General features: G+C 31.9%; 4 protein-coding genes and 1 long non-coding RNA gene across 5 annotated transcripts in view; 2 read left to right on the top strand and 3 right to left on the bottom strand.

The window, feature by feature from the left end:
• The first annotated feature begins 4,784 nt into the window (after nucleotides 1–4,784).
• On the top strand, nucleotides 4,785–6,161 carry LOC149903045 (RCC1 domain-containing protein 1). The gene is made up of 2 exons (XM_090109384.1): nucleotides 4,785–5,603; nucleotides 5,685–6,161. The coding sequence occupies exons 1-2, from the start codon at nucleotides 5,047–5,049 to the stop codon at nucleotides 6,157–6,159; spliced, it is 1,032 nt and encodes a 343-aa protein (XP_089965510.1). The 5' UTR covers nucleotides 4,785–5,046; the 3' UTR covers nucleotides 6,160–6,161.
• Nucleotides 6,162–6,639: 478 nt separating this feature from the next.
• On the top strand, nucleotides 6,640–7,957 carry sra (RRM_RCAN_like domain containing protein Sra). The gene has a single exon (XM_090109385.1). It carries the CDS (start codon nucleotides 6,796–6,798, stop codon nucleotides 7,465–7,467), a length of 672 nt encoding a protein of 223 aa, XP_089965511.1. The 5' UTR covers nucleotides 6,640–6,795; the 3' UTR covers nucleotides 7,468–7,957.
• Nucleotides 7,958–10,142: 2,185 nt separating this feature from the next.
• LOC149903047 (uncharacterized) overlaps nucleotides 10,143–18,215 on the bottom strand; it is a 176,385-nt gene continuing 168,312 nt past the window's right edge. Inside the window, exon 2 of the long non-coding RNA XR_016457466.1 lies at nucleotides 10,143–10,247. This is a non-coding gene — a long non-coding RNA (uncharacterized LOC149903047). The remainder of the gene's footprint in view (nucleotides 10,248–18,215) is intronic.
• LOC149903048 (organic cation transporter protein-like) lies at nucleotides 11,292–13,440 on the bottom strand. The gene is made up of 2 exons (XM_090109677.1): nucleotides 13,412–13,440; nucleotides 11,292–13,083 (listed from the first exon to the last, which is right to left on the bottom strand). Exons 1-2 carry the CDS (start codon nucleotides 13,438–13,440, stop codon nucleotides 11,565–11,567), a joined length of 1,548 nt encoding a protein of 515 aa, XP_089965803.1. The 3' UTR covers nucleotides 11,292–11,564.
• LOC149903049 (organic cation transporter protein-like) lies at nucleotides 13,799–17,545 on the bottom strand. The gene has a single exon (XM_090109465.1). It carries the CDS (start codon nucleotides 17,435–17,437, stop codon nucleotides 16,040–16,042), a length of 1,398 nt encoding a protein of 465 aa, XP_089965591.1. The 5' UTR covers nucleotides 17,438–17,545; the 3' UTR covers nucleotides 13,799–16,039.

The raw sequence follows: 18,215 nt of genomic DNA on the forward strand, positions 1-18,215 counted from the left end.
CATATCTCTATTTTGACGGAAAATTTTCTCACTAAATGTACAAATGGCAACTACATCTTTACTAGGATATTGCAGTCCCCCCTTGTCTTTTTTATACAAGAAACTTTTAAATTTATCCGCAGTCAAAACTGACGTACAATCAGGACACTTAAGTTCTTTTTTCAGTTGACTTACAACAAACCCTGCGATATAAATAATAATTTGTTTCGAAAATTCGGTCAGTTTACTAGGATCACTTAAATAGTCGTGGTCATCCATAGTGCGGATAAAATCAATGTCACGTATCTCAGAATCATCAGTTTCATCTATTAGTTTAATTCTTTCTGTGGTTTTATTTATTGCAATTTCCGGTTTGGTATATGTTAGTATATTTATTTCCTGTAGAGGAATGCAATTACCTGTAGTGATGTGTTTAAGTTCACCATGGACTAGCATCCGTTTGAAAGCGGATTTAAATTGTTTGGCTGTAGGGTTATTGTTAAATCCACCTTTAGCCCTAATCGCGCTAAAGAAATACTCCAAGTGATCTTGGCTAAGCTTATACGTACACAGAAATTGTAAGGATTCACTTCTGGCATAATTTTCGTATAGAAAAATTATCCCTCGTATACAAATCATAAAGCCCAAAAATCCAGTCTTTCGGTTTGTATTAAGGATGGGCATGCCACCTAAATGTAACTTCATTAAATATTGATATATTTGTTCAAGAATAAATTTAGTATTTAAAAAGTTTCCCTCGAATAGAGGTTTTTTATGTGTATATGCATTCATATTTCTTGAATTTAATATGTCAAACAAGTCATTTATATTTTTAATAAATTCTACTGTAGCCTCCGAATTTGAGAAATTATCTATTTTAAGTTCTTCGTTACAAAATTCTATGGCATCAGCAACAGAATTACTGAAAGTCTGAGCAGCCAACTTTACTTTCATGATCTGTTGCCTAAAATTCATATGAGATCTTTTCAGTTTATTAGCTAGGTGAAGTCCTTCATTTTCCTGCAAGTCAATTAAATGTTTGATGTATTCCCAGGAAATAGTGCGTCCCTGCCTATCAATGATGGGTCCTTTCTGAGCCAAAGTATTCCGTACTAATTTAAGCATATGTGATGGATCTGGGTATATAATAATTTTTTTGTCACCTACTTGGAAAGTAGGATCTATTTGAGTATCTTGTAAACAACACCCTAATAATTTAGCCATTGCAAAGTTTGTTGGACAGCCATCGAATGTAAGTGATAAAATTTCTACTCCACATTCATCATGAACGGTTTTAATACAGGTCTGAACTAAATTGGCTTTTTGGTATGCCGAAATACCATCTATTAAAAAGTACCCTAAAGGTATTTTCCAACTACCATTTATAGCAGTTAGCATAAAGACAAGGGCTTCCTTAGCTAATTGACCACTACTTATATTATTGCCACAATCTACAAACCCTATACAGTTTTGACCATCAAAATCTACATGCTTTCTAATAGCCATTTCATCGAAACATAGGGCGCAAAATAATTTGCGAAATGGATTCACTATACTATTAGCTAATTTGAGTAGTTTTATTGCTTCTAAAGATTCTTTACTGATCCCTGGACTACCGTCTATACACTGGTACCACCGTGAAAGAGTTCGTGGGTGAGGAAGGCATGTATTGAAATATTTTCGAACATGATCGTAGGCTCTTGGACTTATAAAGTGGAGAGTTAATGCAAATTTTCTTAACTCTACAGAATACTTCCTAGGTGCGGATTCTTTACAAATATATCTTTTTAAAAAGTCCTTATTTGCCGTTTCTATAGATGACAAAACATCAGCAGATTCTTGATTTATTAAACATCGGGCTTTTAAATCTTCTAATATGCTGCACAGTTCTGCATTCTTTTTCTTTAACCGCCACGCCCTTGTCCTCAATACTGCAATTTTCTTTTTTCTTTGCTCGGCTACACGTTCTTTATTTATTAATTTTTTTCTTAATTTGATTTTTCTCGGTGTTTCCACCTGGAAAAAAAAATATTAAGTTATTTTTTGCAAACTTGAAACAGAAATATATAATAGAAAAAAAATCTTTAATTAAAAAGTATTAAAATAATACAGTTTATATATTTGGGGAAATTAAAGCATGTATTAGTTCAAACTTCAAAACTATGTTACAGGCTTTAGATTCCCCTCACAATTATAGTAGATTTGATTCCTTTTCCAACTTAAATAATTTTACAATTTTAAAAAATATAAGACCACACAGATGTACCTAAATAAGACAAAATATACTACTTATACAAATAACTCTAAACAGTTACAGTGCTCCCACGGTAACTCTTCAAAATATATTTTTTGGTCACGCTATAAAACCACGCTGTGGCAACATTTCCTATACGCCATTAAAGATATCACTTCGGCTGTTCTTTAACATTTGCTACGGTTTTAGTTATTGCGCGAGCACTATATAGTTTCACAACGGCGGCTCCTGCTCCTGGCCCCGTGATCGGCCACAAGCGCTGTCACCATGCGCTGGCACCGGCGTGATGAAATTATTACTATACTCTACTTCATTGTTTCAGAAATAAATGTATTCATTCATTAATTTATTGTTGTATATGAAATAATGATATACCTCAAAACTTGGTTCAGGGGCTTTCGACTGTTTGCTAGTACTAGGTAGCTCAATAATATCCTGTAAAGATAAAGTTTAACTTCGGTAAACCAGAAAATTCAAATAACATAAATGTACAAAATGTACCCAAATGAAATTATTACTAACTAGCTATGTCCCGCGGTTTCACCCGCATTGCTCCGCTCCTGTTGGTCTGTTGAGATAATATATAGCCTAAAGCCTTCCTCGATAAATGGGCTATCTAACACCGAAAGAAATTCTCAAATTGGACCAGTAGTTCCTGAGATTAGTGCGTTGAAACAAACAAACAAACTCTTCAGCTTTATAATATTAGTATAGATATATATTTCACCATAATTTTATAATATAATCAATTTACCTCAAGACTTGGTTCAGGGGTTTTCGCCTGTTCTCTTGTATTAGGTAGCTCAACAACATCCTGAAAAGATTAAGTTAGTTGAATCAGATAATACTAAGAACATCCATGTACAAAATAAAAGGTGTAAAAAACCGGTGACTAATCCAGGCTTCACACATTCATATGAGCCGTGTACATACACAACAACACCTCATAAACTTCCTCTCCACGGTATGTCGTGCAGTTCTAAAATAGTGCAGTGTTGTTGCTCGTGGGAAAGTGCAATGGAATTATTAATTTACCTTAAGACCTGGTCCATGGACTTTTGATTGTTGGGCAGTACTCAGTCGCTCAACAATAATATCCTAAAAAAATAAAATTTGATTTAGTATAAATAGAAAATATACCCCTATAAAAATAAATTAATAACTTGTTTTGTTTATTATGTAGACGTAGCAACAAAATCGGTCTATGAATATTTAAACTACAACATTTAAATCCAAACTAAATGCATCACAAAAATTACTCACTGTTGTAAAAAGTGTTGGAATTGCATTGGGCATCAAATAGGTTTTTTTTTTCGTTTTTCGAAAATAACGCGACTCAAAATGTATAGAACATATTCTGTGACTTTTTCCTGGTAACCAGTTCTTCCTTCCGGTAGCTCGAATCCATCTGTTTAATGTACTTGTTTCTTTTGGAAACCTAAAAAACATATTTAATATTAAAAAAACATTTCACGATTTTGGGGAAAATTTTACCCTGTACTGGTATCCCTAATGTTAATCACATGATTATACCATAAATTTGAAACTACGTAAAAACAAATGGCGTCCTGAACAACAAGAACACTTCGTAATTTAGTCGGATAACACAAAAAAATGTTTACGTCTATTTCGATGAAAATATTATATATTTGTAGATAATTTCACATTAGAGTTAATGAAAATGTATCAACTATATCCAGTTCTATAAAACAATATACTTCAAATAAGTTTACTTACGTGTGAAAGGTAATATTTGGTAATCTTCGTTCCGGCCGATTTTTACAACCAATCACACTACAACGCACCATATTTTCACTTAAAGTCGGATTAAAACAGATCACTGTCAACGTTTATTAAACTTTGAAGTCACTTAACAGCGAGAAAAAACAGAAAACTAGCAAAACAATGGACTGTAGCCGCTTGTTTGGGACAAACTGCCTTTGTCCCCAACAAAAGAAATCGCATAACATGAGAGAAACAAAAAACAATGTTTCTGTCTCGCTTGCTCTTAGCTTTATAGTCATAAGTGTATTTCTCTCACGCATTACTTGTCATTTTAGTGCCTCCTCTATGGTTCATTCTCACTCTACGACCAAAAACTAAAAAATAACGGTCGTTTTCGGCTGCAAAATCACGTCACTTGACTTTGACGTGTGTTTACCATGACATGTAATAATTCTCTGAAAAGTGTTTCCATGAAAAAAAGTTCTCTGAAATGTTTAGATTGCGTAGATAAATATTACACTGCATTAGGTTTAAGCATATAAAAATAAAACACGATTTACTTCAATCTGAGACGTGGGAAGTATAGCTCCCAGCGTTTTAATAAGGGTTAATATTTAAAAAAAAATTACCAAATAAACACACCTAAACTAAAGTTCTGCGATAGTCTGCCATAAGCTTGCCATAAGTCTGCCTAAGTCTGCCCACGCCATATCTTCAAATTTTTAATAATGCAAATTTTATGAATTATGTCATTGTCACTTTGACTGTTGACATAAAGCTTGGACATTTTGACAGTTGGTTAAACAGAATTTTATAATTATTTGTATTTAGATTTTTATATTTTAGTTGCAAAATGCAATTATTTAAAATCAATCAATTTATTATTTTATGTATATACATAAAATAAATATATAAAATATATACCTAATAGTAAAAATAACCATACAAACCGTCAGCTTCAATATAATAATTGATGTTTCCCAACCCTACAAGATACTAAATGCTGTTAAATGAAATTAAATCAGAAAATATATTGCATGTTTTTATATCTCATTAACTGATAGAAGGTATTAAATCGAAAATCAGCCATGTACAAAGTTGCTGGTTCAAATTTGTTTGGCCAATGGTTAAGTGAAGACTGTGTGTTTGACCACTTTAGATCAATTATTAATGATAATATAGAAAGTGATTCTAGTCTGGCATATATTTGCTGGTCATATAACATTTTTATGATTAAAAAAGACCTATACATATCAGGAGCATTTAGAGGAAACGAACAACAGTTTGTAAAGTTAGATTTACCTGATGATTTGCAAGATGGACATATCTTAATAACTGGGAATGATTACCATCTTGTTATAGTCAATAGCATATCAAATATCATATATGTATATGATTTTTCAACAGAACTATATAAGAAAGTTAAGTTTGTTGAGAGTGTGAATAAAGATATAAGAATAGTTAAGGTGGCTGCAACAAATAATTCATGCATATATTTAACTAGTGCAGGAGATATATATTCTGGTATGCTACCAATACTGTTAGATACCGGCTTGGTTGAGAAAGTTATAGATGTTGCTCTTGGATATGAACATTATGTCCTACTAACTGAAACTGGTAAAATATATACTTGGGGTAATGGCAGGTACAAAATTAGTTATATCTTATCACAATACTATACATTTTATTAAATAATAATCAATCTATTTCTTATATATTTTTTCAGGAGATTACAACTTGGTCATGGAGATTTAAACAATTTGGAACAACCTACAGAGGTCAAAGCTTTATCTGGCATAAAAATAAAAAAAATCAGTGCAGGAGGTTGGCACACTTGTGCATTAAGTGAATTTGGAGATTTGTATGTCTGGGGGTGGAATGATACTGGTCAGTTAGGAGTAAAAGAAAAGCAGAATGAAGATTCTTCTAGTTCTGATCTTCAAAGCTATGGCCTACCTATGCTTGTAGATATTTATGATGAAAATGGAAGGGAAATAGACATAAATATTAAAGATGTTGCATGTGGTAGCAGACATACTGCCATACTACTTGAAAATGGTTCAGTTTGGACTAGTGGCTGTAATAAATATGGACAGTTGGGATTCTGTGTAGAAAGTATCCAAAAAATTGAATGTTTTAGGAAATCATACTCTTATGCTGATACTTTGATATGTGGTCCTTGGAGTACAGTTATAAAATAATATGTTTTTTGTTTTATTGTCCTCAGACATTATTGATATATAAATAAGCTACAAAAAATACCAAACTGGATTGTAAAGAAGGTAATAAAGGATATTTTTTACTGATCCAGTTTTCTTCAAGTTCAGTTTCAAATATAATCAATAAATAATTAAGTTTATTTTCAATATATCCGAACATATAACATTTTAAATCCAATCCATTGAGCCCCGAACGGCCCGATCGGGCCATGACACAATAGATTTTCTATTGTGTCTGTGATTCCGGGGCCTGAGTTATTAAAATAAATGGCTTTTACAATAGGAAAATATCTAAGTGAACGTAGAGAGTTTACCTAATTCTACATGAATATCATAAAGGATGAAAAACGAAATTATGTAGGTAAATATGAATTAAAATTTTATTTAAAATAATTTATATTTCAAATAGGAGGTAACCCCGTCTACACTACATTTTGATCAACAAATGTCATTTTGACGCAAGACCTTTTGGCATTTACTGTTTTGTGACATTTTGGAAGTGTGTGTATTGTAATCGATTGTTTTGTTAAAATATACAGTTAAATATTTTTAGATCACGAAGATATTGCAAAGATTCGTCGGTTCTTTTTAGTAAAGTATCATACATTTCAATTCAAAATGGCTAACAAGGAAGAAGATGAGACCTTTCAAGAGGAAGAAGTCTATATTAATCCTGAAGATGGTATGCCGAACGTTCATCCAAACATCGCTGATATAGAGCAAGACGCTGATTCGCACGACGAATTAAACGAATTCGACGATTTACCGAAATCCGTCATCGTCACCAACATTCACAGCAATGTGTTCACTGACGAAAAATTGAAAAAGGAATTAGAAGATTTATTTCGCACGTTTTCGGATAATATAACATTTCAGTGGTTAAAAAGTTTTAAACGCCTACGTGTTAATTATGACAGTCCTTTGGCTGCGGCTAACGCGCGTGTGCAACTCCACCAATACCAGTTTTATAATTCGTGCATAAATTGTTATTTCGCTCAGCCCGTGACGCCGATATCGTTAAAGAATTTGAAACCGCCGGCGCCTGTGAAACAATTTCTAATTTCACCACCAGCCAGTCCTCCTGTAGGGTGGGAGCCGCGGGAAGAAGGGGAGCCTTTAGTGAATGCAGATTTGTTGGCAGCCATATCGAGTTTGGCCCCGGGAGAAAGTCACGAGCTGCATGCGCCGACACCTACTCAACCGGCAATTATTGTTCACACTGCACTCGCAACTGATACAACTGCACCAATAGGTTGTAAGATTCAACACACTAGATGCCCTGAATATTGATATGCCTTGTTGATATTTGTAGATAAATTGTGTTTTTAGAGTAGCAGTCTAAATGCTTTTATTCTGTCACATAAGTCAAATAGTCTGACTGGTGATGCCAAAGATAGTGCAGATTTACTATATCCGTTGACACGTCTGATAGTTGTCCTAAAGAGGCTTATAGTGAATTTGCTTATGTTTCATTTAATTCATCATGTAAAGTGATTATTGTTAAAATTATATTGGTGCTATTTTTTGACTAACATAACATTTATGTTTATGATTCTTAGATAATATAGATTTAATTTTTATATGTAAATGAACAAGTAACACCAATGTTGAAGTATTTGTAAAATGGTGAAATTGTTGTAAATCCAAAATTAATGTTAAGTATTAGAAAAAAATGTTAATAGCACATATCAAGGCTCTTTATAGCCACTATTCATTTTACTTTTGCTCAATCACTTATCTTGAACTACCAAATATCTACTATTTTTATATTCTGAAGTATTCATATTGCTTTTTGTTTCTTGGTATGTAAATTTTCAATGACTGGACACTAAGTTATAACTAATCATACATGAATCTCAATTATATAGTTCCATGTGTTTAGCTTATGTAGTATTTAGGTTTAATTTGATGAACAAAGTTAGAATAAAATTATTTATTTATATGAAAGTGTGACAAACACACCAGAATAGGAAATATTGTATGTAACAAGAGCTGTTGTTTTTATAGAGACAAAGAATAATAGATATTAGCAGATATTAGGTAGTTAAAGAGCTTCTTTGCATGACTATATCAGGGTTTAGCAATTTATTTATGATTTTCAACGAGATGTTATTTTAGCTTGCCTGTTGATTATGTATAATAAAAAAAAGACGTGTGGCACTCGGGGACTGCCGCGGTAAAGCTATTGCATGCTATGCCTTCAAGCCACACCTCCGCGACCGTCGGAGTAGGGAGCGTGAGGTTTTTCGTTACGCAATTTCTGGATTCGGTCCCCGCGCTCAAGGCCCACGATAGAAGCTATGCAATAGCTTAATAAACTTGTCAAAATGTTTACTTGCCATCTTATATCATGGAATATCTTATAGGACATCTTGGTCTACCATATTGTAATTATTTATTATTATGCTTTGGAAGTATAGAAACAACTTTATATTGTTGTAAATTATTTGTTTTTCATATTGTTGGTATGTTGACCAAATTATGGCAATGCAGTATTAAAAGAATGAAATAACTGTGAAAGTACTTAAATTATGTATTTTATAGAAGACCTATTTCAAATTTATTCTATAATATAATTATTATATTAATATATTAAAGATTAATTATATTATAAAATAATTATATTATAAATTAATTAATTAATTTATAATATAATTATTTTATAATATAATTAATCTTTATAATAATGTACATGTGCAAGCCCTAATTAAAAACTCTTAAACATCTCCTTTTATTAATAGGATAAATGCTTCTGTAGGTGTTTGATATATTTTAAGATGTCTGTTACCTAAATTCATGTACTTAAAACATACTTTTAGTCAATTTCACAACTATTGGATATGTTCTCATTGGCTTATCAGTCAGTTAACTTACACATAATGTATGAAAATATGTATAAGCCAAAAAATATTAGATTTTTGTAGTTGTGAAATTGGCCCTTAGTGTTACATTTTATATCTGTGGTCTAAATTAATTGTTCTAAGTCTCTGTGTTGTGGTCTCGTGATAAATTTTAAACAGCTTTATAAATTAGTTGCTTAACCAAATTGTTATTTTTTTTATCAGTAAGAGATGTTTGTCAAATACGTATTATTATATTTTTATGTTAATTCCTTGCTTTTAATTTCATTTCGAAAATACTATATCCTCTTGAATTCACAAATAATATTTTATCGAATAAGTTGATCATGCAATGATGAATGAATGACAATTTAAAATAGGGAATAATTATTAAAAATTAAAATAAGCGCGGAATTGATGTTATGCAAGACTCAACCTTATATAATTATCGTTACAATTAAATTTGCTATGACCAACTATTAAAATGGGATTCAAATAGTGCCTGCTAAAAGGACAGTGCACGATTAATTTATTGTAAATAAATAGGTAATTCATTATTGTTAGCTATAAATTTATGATAATTTCTGATGCACTACAATTGAAAGCAAAATAATAAAATACAGGGTGGCCCATAAGTCCCTTGAAATGTAAAAAAATAATTAAAAATAACTAAGTAATGACATTATAAAAAAGGTTTTTATTTTGTCATTTAAATCCTTATAAAACGGCGTTAGAGGTAGTATGTGCGGTTGCTCCATCTTGTTGAAACCCAGGTCCGCGTATTGAAGCCTGGAAAATTCTGCAATTCTGGTGTAAAAAAGTTCTCGGTCAATGCACTGGAACGCTTATGAGTAGACTGGGTAGGATTTTCACGAATTGAGTGTTTCAATTCTTGATTTTTTAACATTCTTATAAGTAATTTACAAACAATAAATATTTTTAATTTCTTACGGCCGCGGCGATACGCCGGCTAGGCGGATAGGCTAAATTTTAAAGTTATGTATGCTCTATCACCTATTACAAACTAAAATTAATGGTTCCGCTATAATAAAAATACTAATGCACATCAGTGTTGTAACTTGTGAGATTTCAACTCTTATCTGTGATTATTATGGAATTATTGTCTTTTATTTTGTGGGCTCTTCTCATACTGGGGACCTTCAAGAAAAGAGCATAGTCCTACTTGAAAGGCCGGCAACACACTCACAATGTCTCTGGCACTGTGGGTACCTATGGGCGACGTGGAGTGGTACCACCAGGTGACGCGTCTGCTCTGTTGCCCCCTATTGCATAAAAAAAATTACATTTTTTCCTCTCATTTCTTTTTATTGCTATAAAATAATAACTGCCCGTCCCTGTATATTTACGTACTTAGAATAATTATTGGATACTGAATGTACTTACCTACTTATAAAAAAATTGTCAGCTTGCATGAAAATCTTAGTGATCATAGGTAGGTACTTATTTTAAATGATCTTGATGTTAAAATATACGTTTCTCGTCTCTTATACTATAGTGTCTATAAAAGTTTTTCCTTACTGTGATTAAAATATTTATTGTTTGAAGTAAATATAAAATATTTAGTTTAAAATGTATTTTATTTAATTGCATAATATTTATTGTATTGTACCTGTATAAAAATGTAACTATCTACTGCTAAGTTCTAATATTATAAGGTTTCATACATAAAGAAGTATGAATCTAAAATAACCACCATCAACCATAGCGTGATACCACAGACGTGATACCTACAATCTTCTCAGCATCACTACACATCACATCACGTCTTCAGCCCACGTTGCCTGCAAAGATATATTTCATCTTTGCACTTAAGTCTTTGCAATCTATAAAAAAACACAGGTACGCAATTTTTGATTACCTATCTCTTTTTATTTATTACCTAATACTACTTATAATATTTCATATTTAAAAATCATAAAATATATTGGTATCAATAGTTAAGTACATTATGTAGATAGTAAATAATACAGAAATTTAGATTCTTGAGATTCTTTAGATACTTGGACGGAATGACGACTTTATCAGCAGACTGGGAATGCTGAAACCTCTGACGTGGTAATTAAAATATATTTTTTATCACTAAGTTATTTGTCTTTTTCATCTTTCTCTTCTTGCGATTAAATAGATCACCTATTTGATCTTCAAAAAAAACTAAAGTAGGGTCATAGTTTATCTTTTGGGTATTGCTATCTAAAAGTAAAAAAAAATATTTACGTAAGTATAGGTATTATTGTTCAATATAGTAAGGTACATAAAATATGTCATGGACGGATAAGTAGGTAAGTAGTTAAATGCAGTAAATTATGTATGTTAAGTACAATAATAATAGAATGTGTAAAACATTTATAATATCTTACTTAAATGGCAAGACATACCTTGCTACTCCTTAATTAATGCAATAGAAAGTAAAAATAATGTTATCACCGAATCCCATAAAAAAACTGTCAGTTTTTATAAACCTAATCTAAATTGTTTAATAATAATACGTAATTTGGCACATCCAATAGTAATTAATACTGTTAAAAATTATATTTTACTGTCGATGTCCTTAGCCACCATGGATGTGGTAGCTTCTTCATCCTCTTCTTTCTGAGATCTTGCTTTCTTTTTATAACATTGAGAAAAACAAGTGTCTCCCTTACCATGCCGTTCGCCATCAGCAAGAGATTGTGGCAACGTTCGGTGCATAGTCTCTGGTAGAAATAAACACAGGAAGCCGGACAGGAGTGCAATGAGGCCAAAAGTTATAGAAGGAACTTTAGGATCGAAGCTCTCGAGTAAAGAAATAAACGGCGTCAAAGATCCACTCAATCTGGCAAACATTGAAGCCAAACCTAAAGCTGAGTTTCGTACCACGGTCGGAAATAGTTCAGCACAATAAATATATGCTATAGCAAATGACGCAGCTATACACAGTTTTCCAACTACCACAATTGTGGTTGTAACCATAACACTTACTGGTCGAAAAGCTGCAACTACACATGCGAAACCACCGACTAACATTGCTGAGCTGATAAAAGTTCTTCGCCCCCATACGTTAAGAAAATAAAAGACAACCGCATAACTCGGAATATCAACCAGAGCGAATATAGCTGTATTTAAGTAAGGGTTTCCTTCTGTATTACCGGAATTTAATGCTAGTCCATAATAAACTAACGAATTCGCAAACCAACATAAGCAAATTATCAATGTCATCTTTCTTATATGTGGTGTTTTAAATAGATCTAAAACTCCAGTTTTATTGGATACTTCAGGCTCTCTCTGTAATTTGTCGTTTAACTCAATTTTAGCCCTTGCAACATGTTCTGCTACATCCAAAACTTCGTCTGATTTGTTAAATTTCAATGCCTTTTGTACGATATTCACAGCCTCTTTTGTTTTTCCCTGAGCCCATAACCATCTAGGCGATTCGTCCATTAACCAAATATGTGGTATTAAAATTATACTATGTAATCCATAGACTACTTGCAAGATGGTTTTATCATCTATAAATGCACCCCATATTGCAACACAAATCATGCCGACTGAAAACATGCAATGAAAGATAGTAGCACATTGTGTTCGTTTACTGGGTCCTATGACTTCTGTAAGTAATACATAAGCTGGTATGAATGAACCAGCGGAGCCAACAATGCCATATAAGTATGTTACGACAGCGAATGACCAGTATTCCGGCATAAATGCTACTAGAACGCCTAAAAGTAGTTGTAATATCCCCGACCAGCAAAATACAGGTTTTCTACCAATTTTATCAGCTAATCCACCTAAATATATTGCTCCGGTGAATACTCCTAACATATAAAAAGATTGTGCTAGAGCTCCTTTATATCTTTGGTCGCAAACTAGATTCCATTCTATTCCCCTGGAAGACGATCTATATGTGGTGTCATATACCCATTTCGAACACGCGATCGTAACATTTCCCTCGGAAAACATTAAGCACTGATCGAGTTTGCCAGAAGGTGTTAAAGGTATGGCTCTTAATATTTCTGTCGAGTTCCATTGTGCTACGGATTCTTCTGTATCTACACCTTCGATCCAGCATCTGAAAATTAGCAACAAATACGAGTAAATATGGTGCTCGTGTCTTTGCTATTCGATGGGACAGTAAGGTGTTAAGTAAGGTAGTATGTACATTGCAAACATTGATAGTAGCGCGATTTTTGGATATTCTCATAGCTATTTGTATATTAAAGTAGAAGGGACTATGTACAATTCTACAAGGAATTAGGCTCATAGCAACATTGTAATATGGAAATAAAAAGATGCCTTACCTGTTTGTATTTAAAAGAATATAATATCTATGTAGGTGAGTACCTATTTATAAAAAATATTTCCAATTTATTAACCATTTGAAGTACCTAAGTTAGTACCTTAGCTTAGGTTTAAGTAAGGGGTGCATATCTAATTACCTAGGTCCAAATACATAATATTTATATATTATATAGGTAGTTTGAAGTGGTAAATTTCCAGTAATAGGTAATCCTTTTTTTTTCGATGCGATTCGATCTTTATTGCCTACATATTAGGTAGGTTACCTTCTATTAATTAATTTTACTACGTTATCGCCTAAAACTATCTTTTTCAATGTATTCGCATGTAGTTAATTAAAATAAAATTGATTAAATTTAAAAAAAACAAAGACATATAATATCTACTTTTATTATGTATTCTGTATTATGGTACATGAATTGATAAAAATTTGTCTATGTAGATGTTCATTTCCATTCAAATAGAGTATTTAAAATGAAAAACAATAGTAGCATAAATATATTTATTATTTTCTTTGATTCATTTAGTTGCCATATGAATTTACATTTGTACGATTCTAAGCTTAATCTATCACATAATGACGTTTAATCAGGCGGCAAAGAGGAACCAAAATTGACAACATTTGTCACTAAATTTAAATTTAAAAATATAACAAACGCCCCATAAATTACTATGTAATTATTTCTTAACGTTTAATCAGTATTTGAAGTAATCACTGCATTGTTACTTTTCCTTGCATTAAATAATTTGAAAAGGAAAGAGGCGGAACACTGATCAAATTAATTAATTTCAAGTTAGAACTCTGAAATGCGTTCCCAGTAAAAAATAGTCCAGCAAAGTTACTACATCAGCTAAGTACTTTTCTCATACAAACAGACATAAAACAAACAAAAAGCTTTTTGAATTTATAATTTCTGATTTTATATATGCTATGATTTAAAAGATCTTAGTAAGTATATTATACAGCAATATTTCTTATTAAGTATATTTTAGTTATTATAACAAATAAACATTTAGTTATAAATAAAAAAATGAGAGATATCAACACCCGGATGGAACGAAGTTACTAAAGCTTGCTATCTATGAGAGAGAGAGACACAGACAGAGAAACACGCGCATGCTGCACGTTTTAGCTTTTGCTTTTTTAAAAAAGTGTCGTTACTATTTTTTGTCTCTAATTTTTTCCGTCTAGCCCCCTTTCGCAACGCGCGATAAGGTACATACTTCGTTCCAACATGGAGTCTTAAAATAATAATAACAATATATTAGTACGGTAAGGCTATAATTATCTATATTTTAATATTTAGTAACTTTAACACCAATATAAATTTTATAATCTCAACATAACAATAACAATTTGTACATAGCTACTCGTTACTTTGTCGCAAATGCTTGCAATTTATTTGATACAAACATATTATCAAGTATCAAATATAAAGCCCAATACATTCATAACTTATAAGTCTTATAACTATAAAGCACTTTAGAGAAGACAATAATTCTATGATTGAACATAGAAATAACAAGATGTGATGTACTGAAATCAAGCGTATGATTACAATAAATATATGCAGCATAACGTTCTAAATTTGTGATTGGAGTAATATTCATAATGAGGCAAATTTTAGTCACATATCGTTAAATTTTCCTTTTCCGAGACAGAACAGAAATTCAGACAAACAGAAATTCAACGTCACACAAACAAACTATCAAAAAGTTAGCAATGAAACAGGCTGATGAACAGCCTACTGTTTTAATTTAACCCACATATTATAAACACCAACTTAAAGCAAAAATAATATCCTTATGTACTTTCTAAACCTAGCTCTGATAACGAACATCTTTCGTCAATTTTAAACAATATGAGTAATTTTTCACTTAAAAATTAACATTTAGGTCTATATTTCATACTAAATCTGTGGGCTTTGCAATTAAGTTTACCAACTAAGCATATATTATTTAAAATAAAGTAATATTCAATTGACTTACCTATGCCTACATTAGCAATACAATTTACAAAAATATACTTTCAGATCAAGTTCAAAGTTCTAATAACATCACATAATAATTCCAATATTCAATAAAAATACGTAGCTTTAACAATGTAACAAGTCGAAATAATAACAATATTTTAATACATTTTATAGCTTTGGTAATAAAATAACTAATCATCTACATTTGATAAATAATTTGGAATCAAGCCTCCTGAAATTTTGGAATTTTATGTTCCTGTAATTATGAGAGATTGACACGCAATTTATTTTTGAGATCTCAATTACATGGTCTCTTTTCAATTTATTAATTACAGCATAACATATTAAGATCCACAGTTAACTAAAACACAATTAAAATTGTTTTAATAACCTAATTTTACATGGAACCACCCTTATTATGAAATCTTTACGACATTGCTGTTTCTTTATTCTTAATTTTTTAGGTACGAGATATAATATATTAAAAATATATTGTAAATATATGTTAGTATATTCTGAGATTTATATCACTTAAAGATCTTTTTGAATTCGATAAATTTCTAATTTATAGACCCCTTTTAAAAACTAAGCCTCATAGACTCTTTTGCATAATACTTTAAAATAGCTCTTTATATTCTATTGATGCCTATTAGAACATTATCGGAGGTCTAACATCATTTGGACGGAACGTCGACTAATTTTGATTTTTTCCAATCTAGCTTATAGTATAATATAATTTCCTTCACATATAACTTTTTACGCTTTTTTACTCATATCTTCTAAAGGCACCATAGCTTCAGCTATTTTATCCTCACTCGCATAGGTTTTATTACTTTTCTTACCGAGGCAGCTGGCAAAGCATGTGTCACCTCTACCAAAGTTTTCACCATCAGAAAGAGATTGAGGCATTGGTTGATTCATTGTTTCAGGAAGGAACAGGCAAAGGAGACCAGATAAAAGAGCAACGCAGCCAAAAGTTACCGCCGGTATTTTAGGGTTGAAAGAGTCCAACAAGGTTATTAACGGAGTCAGTGCTCCAGATAGCCTAGCAAACATTGAACCTAAACCTATCGCCGAATTACGAACAACGGTTGGGAACAATTCAGCTGAATAATTGTAAATAATCGCAAATGATCCAGCGATGAATAATTTGCCAGCAATTACTATAACAGTCGATACTGTAGATCCTGCAGGGAGAAAAGTAGCAACAACGCATGCCCCACCACCTATTATCATCATAGAACTCATTAATGCTCTTCGACCCCAAATATCAAGAAAGTAAATAACTGCAGCGTAACTAGGCAATTCCACAATTCCAAAAATTGCTGTGATGAGATATGGGTTGCCTTCTAATTTTCCTGTACTAAGCGTAAGTCCGTAATATACTAAAGAATTGGCGAACCAACAAAAACAAACGTTTATAGTTTTAATTCTCAAATTAGGTGTTTTAAATAGATCAAATAAACCAGCTGCTGATTCTTCAGATCCTTTTGACGCCTCAACTTTACCTTTTGAAACTAATTCTGCCCTATTTAAAACCTCATCTGAATTATTCATTTTTAATGCTTTTTGAACTATATCTACAGCTTCTTTAGGTCTTCCTTGGGACCAGAGCCATCTTGGTGATTCATCCATAATCCATATATGCGGTATCAAAATTATGCTATGTATTCCATAGACTACCTGAAGAATAATTCTATTATCTATAAGTGCCCCCCATCCAGCAACTAACATTATACCTACTGCAAAGGCACATTGAAAGGCTACTCCACATGTTGTACGTTTCGAAGGTCCGACAATCTCCATGGTCAAGACGAAAGCTGGTATATATGCACCGGCTGATCCAAATAATGCGTAGAAGAAAGTAACAACTAAAAATGACCAATATTCGGGGATAAATGCTACAGCTATTCCTAAAATTAACTGTAGCACTGCGGCCCAACAGAATACAGTTTTTCGCCCAAGTTTATCTGCTAAACCTCCCAAGTATACAGCTCCAGTAAATACTCCTAACATGTAAATAGTTTGAGCTAAAGCTCCTTTCCATCTTTGGTCACAAACAAGATCCCATTCAATGGCACGAGAGGACGTCCTGTATTTTGAATCATAGACCCACTTAGAGCACGCGGCTGTTTCGTTATCTTCAGTATACATTAAGCAATTATGTAAACCGCCAGCCAAAGTTAAAGGGATTGACTGCAATACTTCCGGAGAGTTCCAACTAGCTATGGATTCGTTTGTGTCCACGCCGTCTATCCAGCATCTGAAAAATAAAATTAATTTGGAGATAAGTCATACTTCATAAAGTTCTTATTCAGAAGGTATTTGAGACATGTCATTTACGGTTTGTGATTAAAAATATGTATTTGATTAAATTAAATTTAAAAAATTAAAATTAGGTACTCCAGCATAATATCCAGGGGTTTCTTGAAAATTCTTTCAACAAAGGCTTATATCGTTAAGTCCGCTTTGTAGGTCCTTCCATTTTACATTTCTCAAGACGTAGTTTGTGGAAATTTTATAATAATTTGGCCACTTTCACTAATAAAATATGCAGTTTCTATCAAATTAATTTTCCAAATTCCTTTTTTATTTCAAAATAGTAAGATATTGTGGATGTTAAAATTCCAATAAGTATATCACACAATTTTAATACGTAAAAGATATTGCTTGTCCTAGTTGTAAAAGAATAATTTTATACGTGATATAAATATGTAAGAAGGTAAGCAATACTTATAAAAGTACATAAATTACTTAGGAATTATGGTACCTACCTAGTACCTACTATAACTCGTTTTCAGATAAAATCGTTATAATTATTCAGTTTTACCTATTGTTAACCTGTTTTTCAGGTAGGTAATAGGTATTGTACATACCAATGATGTATAATTATCGATTAAAATGTATCTATAGAAATAAAGTATGTAAAACC

Source organism: Colias eurytheme, chromosome 14 (genome assembly GCF_061535395.1).
Source record: "Colias eurytheme isolate Ceu_HAF_F1 chromosome 14, ilColEury1 Martin Lab GWU primary, whole genome shotgun sequence".
Lineage (NCBI taxonomy): Eukaryota > Metazoa > Arthropoda > Insecta > Lepidoptera > Pieridae > Colias > Colias eurytheme.

Excerpts from the sequence above, each read along its gene's own strand:
- sra (XM_090109385.1), top strand. The coding sequence starts at position 6,796 with ATGGCTAACAAGGAAGAAGATGAGACCTTTCAAGAGGAAGAAGTCTAT.
- LOC149903045 (XM_090109384.1), top strand. The coding sequence starts at position 5,047 with ATGTACAAAGTTGCTGGTTCAAATTTGTTTGGCCAATGGTTAAGTGAA. Across the intron at positions 5,604-5,684 it reads TATACTTGGGGTAATGGCAG|GAGATTACAACTTGGTCATG; the intron begins GTACAAAATTAG and ends ATATTTTTTCAG.
- LOC149903049 (XM_090109465.1), bottom strand. The coding sequence starts at position 17,437 with ATGTATACTGAAGATAACGAAACAGCCGCGTGCTCTAAGTGGGTCTAT.
- LOC149903048 (XM_090109677.1), bottom strand. The coding sequence starts at position 13,440 with ATGCACCCCTTACTTAAACCTAAGCTAAG. Across the intron at positions 13,084-13,411 it reads TTACTTAAACCTAAGCTAAG|ATGCTGGATCGAAGGTGTAG; the intron begins GTACTAACTTAG and ends GCTAATTTTCAG.